Raw genomic sequence first — 13,450 nt, forward strand, 5'->3', positions numbered from 1 at the left:
ACTCCGAACCCTCCCTGATTGCTGTACGGATTTGCTGCGGCTGACAGAGCTGTTAGGAAGGGGAGGGCCTCAGGTGGGGCTCGGAGGACACAGTCCCCGGCCTGGGAGAACCTGCTCTGACCCTGAAGCCCCTTCACATCAGGAGCAATAACCCTAAAGAAGCAGCTGGTTTGCATAGAGGACTAGGAGGCTCTTGAGGAGGAAGGGGTGGGGGCGAAATCCCAAGACAAATAGGGAGGGGAAGTTAAGAAACACTCAGTAAAGCTCAAATTCTCTGTTCTCCATTTTCATTTACAATATTCAAAATAGGACAGAATAAGACGACAAAATGCTAGATTTTTATTTTCCCAGGCAGGTTTTTAAATTGAAAAATAATCTGCCAAACCTACGTGTTCTGATAGGCTAAATAAAGAAAAACATTTCCCCGGATTCCACAGCAAATGCATATTAAAATAGTAAAATGGTATAAATAAATCCCAGGCCAAGAGAGGAGACCTGGTCTCTGTCACACTCCCACAGCTGAGCTGTGGGGCTTCATCTCCCAGCTCGAGGCCAATGGCCAGCTACTGCCTGCCCTGCCCGCCACTCAATTCCCTCCGGAGAGGGACCAGCTCACCACTCTGCGAAGGCAACTCGACCCAGGCCAACCGCCAGGGAGGAGGCACCTTTCGGCTCTGAGATCACCCTCTGTCTCTAGAGTGGACATCCCAACACTTTTACAAAACCCTCTGGCTCCCTCTGTTCCAACTACTCCCGACATCATCAGACTCTTGGTCTAGGATCCCTGAAGTCATCTTCTACTTCTGTTCTCTTTGTCCAAACTGACAACTAAATCCTATCAGTTCTTCCCTCCAAAATCCCTCATACCTGTCACTTCCTCTATGTCCACTGTTGCCACCCTCGCCCCAGGACTCGGAACTTCAAGCCCAGATTATGTAATTGCATCCTGACATTCCACACAGCAACCCTCCCTGTCCAGCCACCCACGATGTGGCTCTGACTTTCCTCCTGCCCAATGTCCTTTCCTGACTCCGGCTTGCTCACGTGCAGAGCCAGCTCCTAGTAGACCACCTGGTCTCCTGTGCTGGTATTCAAGAGCCGTCATCGGGGCGTGGCTGGCACGGCCTGCATTTTCCCACTGCACTCTCCACGAGAAAGCTCTCCTCCAGTCAGGGGGCCACCTCCACACAAGGCGCTGTCTGCCCCACTGTTCCTCTCCCACGCACTCTCGTCAGCAGAGTTACTGTCCCTTCTGCAACCTCTGCTCATCCTTCAGGGTCCCACCAAAGTCACTGCCTTCTCCTCCTAAAAACCCTTATCAATAACCTGGCTGCCACTGCTGGTTCCTCTGAGTTATTAGAATATACACAACCAATACCACAGAATTTAGCACATGTCTATACCCTGTTTTGGATTAATCTTATCTTTAAGACCAGGAGGGCAGGCCTTTGAGAAGTGGGCCCAGATTTTTAATCCCCACCCGTCTCGCCTTCCCACGGACACCACACTCTCAGTCAGCTCCCCTCTCCCTCGCCAGCCACCCATCGCCCTTTCTCAGCACTACTTCTGATACGTACCTGTGCCACAGTACTGCTCATTACAGAAAAACACACCAAAACCCAAAACCCTACTGCCTTAAATCCAATTCTCTCTCCATCCTCAAGCTATTGTTTCCCTACTTTCCCAGTCAGCAAATCCCTGAAAACAAGTTTTGTTTCTTGTGCACGCCGTCTCCATGGTCTCACTTCCCATTTACTTCTAAACCCACTTCAGCCTGGCTTCTGCCCCACCTCTCAGAAGGTGACTTGTCAAGAGTCGCTGCCAAACCTAACGGGCAAAGGACACGTCCTGTCTTCGCCTGACAGAAGACCTCAGCAGTATGGGAGACACCCATCAACCCTTCCTTCCTGAAACACCTTCCCCTCTCAGCTCCTGAGACCTCTCTCTCTTGCCTCCCTGCGACACTCCGTTCCCACTTCATCTGCTGGGCTTGCTCTCCCATCTAGACTCAGGACTAGTCTTTACTTACACTCTTGCCGCGGGGTATGCAGTTTAAATACCAGCGATTGCTGATGACCCCTGAACTTCTCTCTTCAGCGCAGACCTCTGCTCTGCTCTGAGCTCCACACTGACCTCCAATGTGTACGTGACACCCCTCCTTGGAGGTCTCACAGGTATTTCAATTTCTAAAACAAAATCCTGCTTGGCGCCCCCAAGCCCCTGCCACAGCCATTCTTGTCCTCACCTTTGCAATTTCAATAAATAGCACCGCCACCTACCTTTTCAGTCTTCCCTGAAAGCATCTTTGATCTCTTCCTGTCCTTTGCCTTCCATTCCAGCCTGGTAACAAGTCCTGTTATCTTTAAAAACCGTCTTGAATCTACCCATCTTGATCTGTCCATCTTCCCTGATACCAGCCCTGTCCACAAAAGCATCATCTTCCATCTGGGCTATTACAAAAGCTTCTTAACTGGTCTCCTTGCTTCCTCTTACCCTTCTGAAACCCACTTTCCACCAAGCAGCCAGAGAGGTTTTTTCTAAAACATTGCATAGACTAAGTCATTTCCTAGCTTAAAAGCCTTCGATGGCTTCCCACTGAAGGTGGAACAAGCCTCAGCCTTCTTACCATTATTGGTAATCTACCCCTCGCCTCCCTTTCAGTCTCACTTGATGCCACGTTCCCCTGCACAGCACGCATTCCCTGCAGTGGCCTCCTGTTACCTGTGTGAACTCTGAGCATCTCCTATACTTCTTCCCATTCTGGGACTTTGCCTCAGCACTTCCCAGGAACACTCACCCCCGGCTCTTTGCTGGCTGGGCCTAGAGTCATGCTTCAGGTCTCAAATAAATGCTGCCTCCTCTGAGAGGCCTTCACCGTCCGATGTCATTCTTGTCCACGGCATCCTATTTGTTTCCTTAATGCACGCATCACTATAATTGTTTCATTTTCTTTGTTAATGACTTTTCCCCCCTCATGAATATAAGCTTGTGAATATAGCAGGAACAATGTCCTCTTTACTGCTATACCCAGAACCCAGAGCTGGGTCTGGCACATGGTAATAGTTCAATAAATTAATACCTTGTTGAACAAGCCAAAGCTCTGGTATTTTCTTTTTTAAAAAATATTTTATGTATTTACTTTTTAGAGAGGGGAAGAGAGGGAAAAAGAGAGGGAGAGAAACATCAATGTGTGGTTGCTTCTTGTGCACGCCCTACTGGGGACCTTCCTTGCAACCCAGGCATATGCCCTAGACTGGGAATTGAACTGGCGACCCTTTGATTCCCAGGCTGACACTGAACCACTGAGCCACACCAGCCAGGGCAAAATTCCGGTATTTCCCTGAGCAATGAGTAAGCAGACCAGTTACTGCCTCATAGTAGGTTCCTGATAAATTCTAATAGGACTAATCTACAGCTGGAATCATTTGAAAGACTCGTTCAGCTTTAAGAACAAACAAACAAACAAACAAAAAATCTTCCAAAGTATGCGGAACTCTACTCAATCAAATCTCAATTCTTGAGAGACAACTTTGTTGGAACTCGGGGAACCCTGAATTGGACCTCACTTGCTTTTAGGAACAAAACTATCTTTCACAATTTAGAATTCTAATTTGGAAATGGAATAAAAGCATGAATTTCGTCTCTCCCAGAGAATACCACACTATATAAATGTTTGAGAGGAATCATTTAGTATCCTGCAGTGTTGAAAGAGAGTTCCCTAGCCTGGATTCAAAGAGAGTATCAAACACTAACAAAAGACATTCTAGCCAGTGAAGACAAAATACCTTTTAAACAAATTAAGTTAAATTGCCTCCAGTGCACAAAAGCCTTACTAGTCAGGCTTACTCGATGCATTCTGCAACACGAAGGGAGGGCCTTCACTCACATAACATGAGAGTGTTATCAAGCTCAATTTCTACCCTCTAGAAGTAGAGATTTGTAACAGCAAAGCTAAAGCACTATACCACTGAGCACAGTGATATGCTACAGTTACACATTTTTTTCTAAAACACAGGCACACATCAGAAATATAACATCAGGACAGAAAGCTGTTTCTGTGAACAGTAGGGGCCTGAGGATTTATTTAGTGAGGAGTCTCTTAAGCTATCTTGTTCTGATCACTGAATACTCTGCAGAACTTAAACAACAAGGTCTGAAGAGGAGGAAAGGTGACCAGATTGTATCAAAGCCCATTTCACAAAGCGTGCCCATCTAAAATGAGCGGTGGTTCTGTGAAAGTACTACCACTCACTATTGTTGAACACACCCAAGACAGTGAGCACAGGCTGTTTGTCAGTACCTGTGGTAAGTTGTATACACATTATATTTGTTCCCGACAATCCAGTTTTAATGACAAAGCCACTTAGACACCCTTTAGGCATTTCAAACTCAACCCACTGGACATGGAATTCAGATCTTCTCCCACGGAAGTACTGCTCTCCCAATCTTCCCCACCTCAGTCAACCACTGTCCCCACCGCAGGGATGCCGTCCTGCTGCCCCAGCTCTGCCTGAAGACTCGGATGACTTCTTTCCTCTTTGTCTTCTGCCTTTCCCTTTCTATACATAATTATTTGGGGGCTCATTTTGTAAGTGTGGAAGTGAGGCTCAGAGAAATCAAATACCTTGCCCCGGCTCCTACAGCTAGAGGCGGTAGAACCGGATTCCAACCCAGGTTTGGACCTGGGCGCCAACAGGGCCCATAGTGCCCAGTCTCCACCATACTATCTTTCCAAGTTGTTAACCATGGCAGTTGTGACACTGCTGTGGTTGCCACTAGGAGGCAGTGTGGCAGCGTTGAAAGAAAGGGCTTCTGGACTCAGACACACCTGGGCTCAAATCCTACCTCAGTCACTTTCTGAGAGCTTCGGGCAAATAGTCCAACCTCCTTAAGCCTCATTCTTCTTAACCTGTACAACAGGCACAACAATACTTCTCTCGCAGGAATGTCATAAAGCTTAAATGAGATGATAAATTAATTTTAAAGATACTTAGTGGACCAATGAGTACAAGCTAAATGTCCAAATTGAACAACATTATTACCATTGAAACCTAGGATGTCCACATAGTACGTATTCAACCCGACAGAGTGCTTTGAGGATCCCAACAGTGGCAGATGTCCACTGAGAAGGAAACGACTTTTGGAACCCAGGCTGAGCTGGTCTGTGCACATCAGCAAAGCTCTCAGGAGCTCACCGACTCACAGCCCAGAGGAATTTAAGAGTCACTCCCAAAGCACCCTGGGGGTCCGCTGGTCCTCCCTAGAGTGATCCTCAGTTCCCAGGCTGCAGTCTCCAGTGCCGACACAGCTGTCCCACGGTGGTGGGAACAAAGGGGTCGGAGCTGAGAAAACTCGAACAGCACAAAGAGCTGGGCCCCTGTAGACGTTCGGCAGACCTTCTTCCCCCCCTACAGCACTTGGGAACTGCCACAGCCACTCTGCTGCTGTGCTACAGGCAAGGCTGGTAAATTTGTATTTAAAAGCAACAAAAAGTGTCACGACAAATGCGATTTAATGAACCCTCTCAGCTGTCACTGAACTGATGCATTCTTGCCATTATGGTTTATCTCTTGGCAAGGACCCAGATGGCGTTATTTTTTAGCTAACAGGTGGCCTGTTTATTATTCCATAGGTTTGGAAGAAAGCACAGTTATTTTGAAGAAGAATGGAATAATAAAAACTTTTTTTAAAGCAATAGAGAATCAACACTTAGTGCATAAACGGATAACCGTCCAGCTCGCCCATATTTCATTTATTTCTGTGGGTGAAAAGCAGCATGAGCCACAAATCCAAAATGGAGCGTCTTCTTACTCTAAAACACAGCCTCATTGCTCTAAGCAAACTTGGAGGCGGCTAACCTTTACACCACTCGCTCACGTGGCTAGTGCCTTGCCCGTCTTTAGCTTAAAGGAGACAGCAAATCACCAAGTTCTGGCTTCAGATTCAGCTTGTACCAGTGCTCTGATGGAACAATTTGTTGCTTGTAAGATGCCCTATATAACAAATGTGGTATTACACATTCAGAAGTCCCTCTGCACCATGCAAACATATTACATGACACAAAAAGGTTGGTAAATGGCATTATAAACCAGCAGGGAGATGATTCATCATCATCAATAGCATTTACTGGAACCCACTGTGAACATTCACGATGGCTAATGTTTTTTTTTTTTTAATCTTCACTCAAAGATATATTTATTGATTCTAGAGATGGAAGGAGGGAGGGAGGAACATGGATGTTAGGGAAATGTCAGTTGTCTCCCATACTTGCCCGACCAGAACTGAATCTGCAACCTAGGTATGTGCCCTGACCAGGGCTTGAACCCGTGACCTTCTGGCGTATAGGGCAGTGCTCCAACCGAGCCACACTGGCCAGGGCTCATGATGCCTAATATTATGTGTCAACTTGATGGGGTCGTGGGGTGCCCTGATATTCAGTTAAATATTATTCTGAATGTGTCTGTGAGGGAATTTCTGGATGAGATTAACATTTGAATCCATAGACTTAGTAAAGTGGATTGCCCCCCCCACTGTGGGTGGGCCTCATTCAATCCACTGAAGGCCTAAATAGAACAAAAGACAGAGTTGGTGGTAATTTGCTCTCTCTGCCTGTCTTTGGACTTGAGCTCAGACTAGAACTTCGACCCTCGGCTCTCCTGGTTCTCAGGCCTTTGGACGTGAACTGGGACGATACTGTCAGTTTTCCCGGAGCGTGACTCTCTTGCATGAGCTCTCCTGCAGCTTCCTGACCGCAGATCTTAGAACTTTTCAGCTTCCATAATCACATGGGCCAGTTCCTTATAATAAATCTCATTACATATAAACATATACACATGTGTAACATACACACTGTCTATTCTATTGGTTCTGTTTCTGTGGAAAACCTGGTACATCACTGTAGTGAGCTACAGATTAACAACTGTACTTGCAGAAGCTGCATCGTTTCTCCTGTTAGGAAATGCTCTGTGGGAGGCAGAAATTTTTTTTAAAGCCCCTGGGAACAGAAAATAGGGAGAAAACCACCGGAGACACTAGCTTTCAGGACTTCTGGGCCAGCAAAGCTGCACCAGGAAGAGGCCAAGGGAGCGAGACAAGATAAAACTGAGCTTGCCCAATACTTGCCATCTTCACGTCCAATGTGCAAACACTGGAAGTACATTGTTGGTTTGGTCCCAAGGGTACAAGTGGGAAGTGGGGTTTTTTTTGTTTATTTTAATTTCCTACCATATTTCTACTGAACTTAAGATTTTATCTCAAAGTTAAAGTTTTGTGAAATCACAACCTTGGCTTACAGTTTATATAATTTGGTTTCAGCTGTACATGGATGAAAATTCTACAAAAGCAGGAAAAGAGAGACTCAAGGGAAAAGCATCAGCTAACAAAGAAGTGCCACCCACACAGCCCTCAGTCACTAAGAGCTATCCTAGGTAACCACAGTGTCTTCTCACTGAGAAGGACAAAATGACTTAAACACATTATTTCATTAATCCTCACAACATTTTGATGCTTGAAGCCAGAGAAAAAGTATCTACTCCTGTGACTCTTCACATTCTTGGCTCAGTGTCTCTATACTGTTGTTGTTAGTGTGTTTATTTAAGAGCTCAGAAAAGAATCCAAGGAAAATTCTAAGAAAAAAACCAGAAATGCAAAAAGCTGAAAAAAAGATTTAGACCACCTCGATGTAGCTGATGCAGAGAGTAACACCCAAATGCAGAGACGGAGGAAGCAGAAAGAGAGAAGGTGGACATGGAACGACACTGCTTGTGTGGCTTCTACCTGCCATATTGGCCCTGCTGGTCCCCAGGGCCTGAAGTATCAGCTGCAGCTCCCTGATGGCCATTGCTGCCTCTTCTCCACAGGACATGTCTGGCTCCAGGACCACTTCCAGAAGGCCAACTCCTATCAAACAAGAGGCAGCGTCAGCCTGACTGGAGCTCTCCAATCCGATCAGCAGGTAAGTCAGCTGAAGCCTTTGGAAAACCCTGCCCTGCGTCACTGAAGGACTGTCGAAGTGGGTCCTAGCCTCTGCATTGCTTCTCTCTTTCCCCCCATTTTTTTGATTCTTAACTTTGCTTCATTTCTTTCAAAGTCTACTTAAGATATCAAGCTGTGGAGTCTGTGACTAGGTGGCTATGTTTGTCTCATTTCAGGGATGGGCTGTTAGCAAGCTCAACAGCAACTCCGGCTCTCAAATCAGCTGTGCCAGTGCCAACACTGACACTCTCACCTCCATCCATCAGGCTCCTGGGCCTGCGTCCTCGATTGGATTAGGGACCTGGAGGGGAAGCGGGGATGCTGGGAGGAAGGTACAGAAAATCTCTAAGCCTACCTGCCCTGTTCAAGTCAATGAGTGTCTGAGACCGCAGGTCATCGTGGAGGCTTTTGCCACTGTCTTGCTCCAGCTGGATCTGCTTGATCCTCACTGTCCTGTGGGTCACCTGACTCCGCTTGGTCCCCACACAGACGCTGTAGGCCAGGCTCCCATTCACAGCAATTGGGAGCCTCTGCTGGGTAATCTGGTAGCCTGCCTGCACACAAACATGCGTTACATAGTCATTGGTCCATAAATAAAAGCTGGGTCCAGTCTACTGTTCCTTTTAATGTCACGGAACTGCAGGCTTACACAAAACACAACATAGCTAAAGGAAAGGAAAAGGGAAAAGGGTAAGAAAAATTAGTTTATGCCTTGCAGCCATAACTCAGCCTGGCCTCTTCTGGCTTTTTCCATCCCCCTTAACCTTCCTTGGACCCCTCACCCTGAAAATAATGATGCAATTAACAACCCGAATCCTATCTTCCCTGCTGAAGTACCATTTTGGGGAATAACAATAATCTCATTGTCAGAGGCCTCTAAGAAAAGAATGTATTGTTTCCACTCAGCTCATTAGCCTAAACCCTGCATCTGATTACTGGGCTCCCAACAGACCCTCCTTATTGGGAGGTGCTGGCTAAGCATTTGCTATCTACTCTCAGCAAGGCTGACAGCAGTTGCTACTACACATAAGCTTGTTTTGTTCCTGTTTTTCAAGCTAACCAATTGTGCCAGCTGCCCTCCCTGACCCAACTTTCCTTGTTCCTCCAGCCAGAGACTGCTGGGACACTCACACTCAACTAACAGAAGGCACGCAGTAGTAAAATACTGACGATCTTAGGAGGCTCCCTCACCTCCTCCTAAGTGGAGAGGAGAATTACTTTCAAATACACACACACATAACACTTGCTAAAGAGGCGGCAGATCAATACTGGAGAACCGGAGAAGAACAGAGAATAACAGCCGCAGCGTCTGCAGAGCTTACTGGAGTCTCTGACACCGTGTTCTCAGTGTGTTACTCCTCTTAATCCTCACAGCGATCCTAGGAAGGAGGTACAGGACATGGCAAGGATTACCTAACGCCTTGCCCAAAGTCACCGAGCTGGCAGTTTCAACAACAGGATTTGAATTGGGTGGTCTGGCTCCAGAATCAGTAATCTGAGACACAGGCCAGTGTTTTTCAAACTTTAGTTGCTTCAGAATCACCTGGCACACTGGTCAAAACACAGACTGGCTCTACCTAAAGAGGTTCTGACTCTGCAGGTGTGGGGTGGTGCCTGAGAATTTCTGACAAATTCCTAGGAGAAGGTGATGCTAGCCCCAGGGAACCAGACTTTGAGGTGAGGACCACTGCTTTAGGCCAACTCATCCTATGTGTGAAAACAGGAAGTCTCAATTCATAAAAATTAAACTCTGGGTAGGGCTGCCAAATAAAATACAAGATGCTCGGTTAAATTCAAATCTGAATAATTTAAATACATTGTTTATTCAGATAAATAACGAATACTTTTTTAGTGTAAGTCCGTCCCATGTAATGTTTGGCAACACTAACTCTGAATTATCTGAGCTACTGGGCCAGAAAGAATAGAAAGCCACAGATAATCAAAACATCTAACTTCAGTCACATATCACTAAGTCTCCCACTTTAACCAAACTGGTTATCATTCTTAAAAGATGCAAAACATTCGGGTTCATTCTCTGCACCCTACGAAACAGCAGAACACTCTAAAGGCTGGGAGCCAGAGAGTAAAGGCAGCAGCAATTGGAGAGTTCAGGTTCTAGTTTTTTTCCTATTTAATTTTCCCCCTGCTCTCACTCACTAAGAAACGGCTCACCCCAGTCAGTCTCCAGTTCAAGAACGGGAAGCAATAGCATCACAGCAGTTTTTCTAAATCCGAGGAAGGGCCACACTTAGTGTCAGTCAGAGGCTCTGATCAAGGGAAACATCATTTGGGGAAACCCAGCCAACATTACAGTTTTGCTTCTGTTCAACATTATAAAAAATTGGCTCTAGTTCTCACTGGCTTCTCTGAAAGAAAAACGCTTTCTAATTTTAAGAAAAAAGCAGGTTAATATTGGGTTTACTGCTCAGCTGATTACGGCTGTTAGTCTAGACATCTGGTTCATGTCTCTGCTTACTATTGTCCACTTACTTGCTCCTTATGAGATGACAGAAATGTCTCCAAAGGTGACAGTCCTATTATTGGGAACTTCAACTTAAAAGAGTGAAGCCCTCGCTGCGTCTACAGAGCTGCACTGCGCATTCACCATTGCATCAGCCCCAGAGTTAGCTTTTGTCCTAACAGGCAATTAGCGCCAAACACCACGGCTGGGCTGAGCCTGGGAACAGCAGCTTCTACTCCCCGTTCAATTATGAGCAAGCCGCCAGAAGCATGAGGCTAAGCAAGGAGTCAGCAATCAGGACAATTGCATCCAATCTAGTAAACATCGGGGGCTCCTGTCTTCATCCGGAGTGGGCAGCACTTCCTGCTGAGGGGGACAGAGCTCTGATGGAAAACATGAGAGGCTCGGCCCTCCTCCCCGGCACCAGGAACCTACAGCTCCTGAGAATTTGCAGAGGACCGGCCACAAAGCATACTTACAGGGAGGTCTGCATAGAAGTAGTGCTTCCTGTCAAACAAGGACTTCTTGTTTATGTGGCAGTTCAGGGCCAGGCCTGTCATCACTGCCGCCTCTACGCACCTCCTGTTGAGAACCTATGGAAACACGACACACAGCTCCTCTCAGATCCACAGTCTGAAACAAATGCGTCTCCCACACACTGACGCCCCCCTGAATATTCAATTTGGCCCTTCAGCAGGCATTATCCCTGGTTCTCTGTGCGGGCGGCTCCAGTTCACAAGCTGCCTCTGTCTGTCTGGAACCAGGAAAACTTTATATATGAAAGAGAAGGCATGTGGTGGTGGGTCCCACTGGGCAGTTAATGAACTGCCACCTCGGGGATCCTTCCCCCAATACCTGGCATCAAAGTTAACAGGGAGGGCCCCAGAAAAGCTCAGCAGAGTGGTTTCCATGTGGAATCAATGTAATCTCACTCCCTCTGCCAGCAGAACAAGGAGCCAGGCAGAATACACGAGAAGCACTGATTCCTGGGAGGAGGCTCCAAGCAGCGGCTCCCCAAACCACCTCCGTGAGGCTGGAAAACAGTGTGACTGGAAAACAGTGTGACGAGAGAGAATGAACTCCCAGAACCTCCCGGGCCATAGCCATCTCAAGGGCTGGGAGATGTGGCACACCAGCCTCCTTGCCTCCAGCCCAGGCCCGGCCAACTCTCTCAAGGTGGAGTCTCAGAGCCCCGCACCCCGACTCTCCTTGAGCAGCTGGTCCCTCCAGGGCCTCTGGGAGCTCAGGAGGCCCTACTTGCAGGAGTGGACGGCTAAGCAATAGCTAGCAATGTCCCAGCATTTAAGAACGGTGGAGGAGGGAGGGTTGTAATAAGACAGACAACGTGACGTGAGGAGAAGGAGCACTAAGTTCTGGAGTCAGGTCCAAATCCCGCTTGCGCTATGTGTATATGTAGCTGTGCGACTAGAAGCTCGGTTTTCTCATCTCTGAAAGAGGGCTTTAACCTCTAGCTTGTGGAATGGATCCAGTAACAGTCAGGACATATATTCTACAGTAGGAATTCAATAAATAGTTCATTTTCCCCCACTGTACTTTGGGGGAAATTTTGAGGGCACTGTGTTTGCTGATGAAACATTTCTATTTATATTAGAATATTTATCATGTGCTTTAGCATATTTAATTTACTATTATGTATACATGGTTTCCCAGTGAAGCATTTTCATGTCCAGCATTGTATTTCAGGCTCACAGCAACCCTATAAAGGAGGAATTTTATTATTCCAGTATTTCAGAAAAAGAAAAATCGAGATCCAGAGACACTAAGAGGCTCATCCAGATCACAGAGCCGGCAAATGGTGAAGCTAGTTCTACTGTCCACCTGCACCCTTGCTGAGAGGGTGACGAGCTGAGTCCCTGTGCTGTGGGGCCTGGCTCTCGGGGCCGGGACGACTGACGAGTGAGGCACCCCCACACAGGCATGACTTGGTGATCACAGATTTGAAAAACTAGTCTGCACAACAACATGCAAGAGGCATGTCTAGTTACTGCAACATACAACCCCCAAAGAAAATCCAAACCGCCCATCTCCCTCCTTGTAACAACAGGAGTGCCCTTTTTTCCGGGAGCCAGGCTACAAAGTGGAGCCAGCCCTCTCACAGCCTCCATTCGGGGCTCTTCATTCCGGGCTGAGTCATATTGTCAGCTCTGCACTGATAATGGTTTTCATGAAGAGGTGTGAGTGTAGGGAACAGGATGCTCTATTTATTGATGGTTCCACTTGCTGTTTGGCATTTTACTGAGCAGTTGTTACTGTAATACAAATGTAGCTGGTGCATACTGCAGCCGAGTTCACGTCCAATGGTTTGGGCCAAGGCACACAAGGCTGTGAAGCTGGTGTCCCTGGCCCCACCCCAGCCTGGGCTCGCTGCAAACTGCCTGACCCACTGGTCTGCACAGGTGCTTGTGTTTTCACTCCCACTTTTTAACTACTGCCTTCTCTCTCATCTCTGTCCAATCTGCCCCTTTGGGGCCAACCTCTTCCTCCTAGGAAAGAAGGAACCCCAGGTTTGTTTTGCTTGCTTATTTCTAAGCATGCACTGCTAACAAGGTTGCTGCACTGGCAGGCACTGTGAGCAAGAGGAGAGTTGTGGGTGATCACAGACTCTCACTGTGCCTACGTGCAAACGAGTACACAGTCACGTGATAAACCATGCATTTCCAAAGAATAAGAATGCAGTAAAACACACAAACATTATAGCAATACTGAATATACTTTAATCTGCTTTTGATGATTTAGAAGGCTTGAAGTACTTCAGGGTCAGAATTATAAGCATCAATCATCACCACACTGCAGTTGCACTGAGGGACTAGTAAATACGGAGTACCAGTTAAAAGAATGCCAAGAAAGAAAGAATTTATTATGATCTCAGTCAGGCTGCTCATGACAGATGGAGGTCTAGGTCAGCATGTTCTGAGGAGAGGATGCAGAATTGGGAAATTCAACTTGGGCTGTCTTTATTCTAAAACATTTCTTAAATGTCTAAAAAGCATTAGG

The 13,450-nt window shown here is 46.8% G+C and overlaps 1 protein-coding gene across 1 annotated transcript in view; it reads right to left on the minus strand.

The window, feature by feature from the left end:
• Nucleotides 1–13,450, minus strand: part of GATB (glutamyl-tRNA amidotransferase subunit B) — a 72,846-nt gene that overhangs the window by 35,749 nt on the left and 23,647 nt on the right. Inside the window, exons 3-5 of the mRNA XM_024568614.2 lie at nucleotides 10,915–11,028; nucleotides 8,330–8,528; nucleotides 7,777–7,899 (exon numbers count right to left, since the gene is read on the minus strand). Coding sequence (XP_024424382.2) covers nucleotides 7,777–7,899; nucleotides 8,330–8,528; nucleotides 10,915–11,028 — 436 coding nt within the window. The remainder of the gene's footprint in view (nucleotides 1–7,776; nucleotides 7,900–8,329; nucleotides 8,529–10,914; nucleotides 11,029–13,450) is intronic.

The sequence above is a fragment of the Desmodus rotundus genome, chromosome 9, assembly GCF_022682495.2.
Source record: "Desmodus rotundus isolate HL8 chromosome 9, HLdesRot8A.1, whole genome shotgun sequence".
Lineage (NCBI taxonomy): Eukaryota > Metazoa > Chordata > Mammalia > Chiroptera > Phyllostomidae > Desmodus > Desmodus rotundus.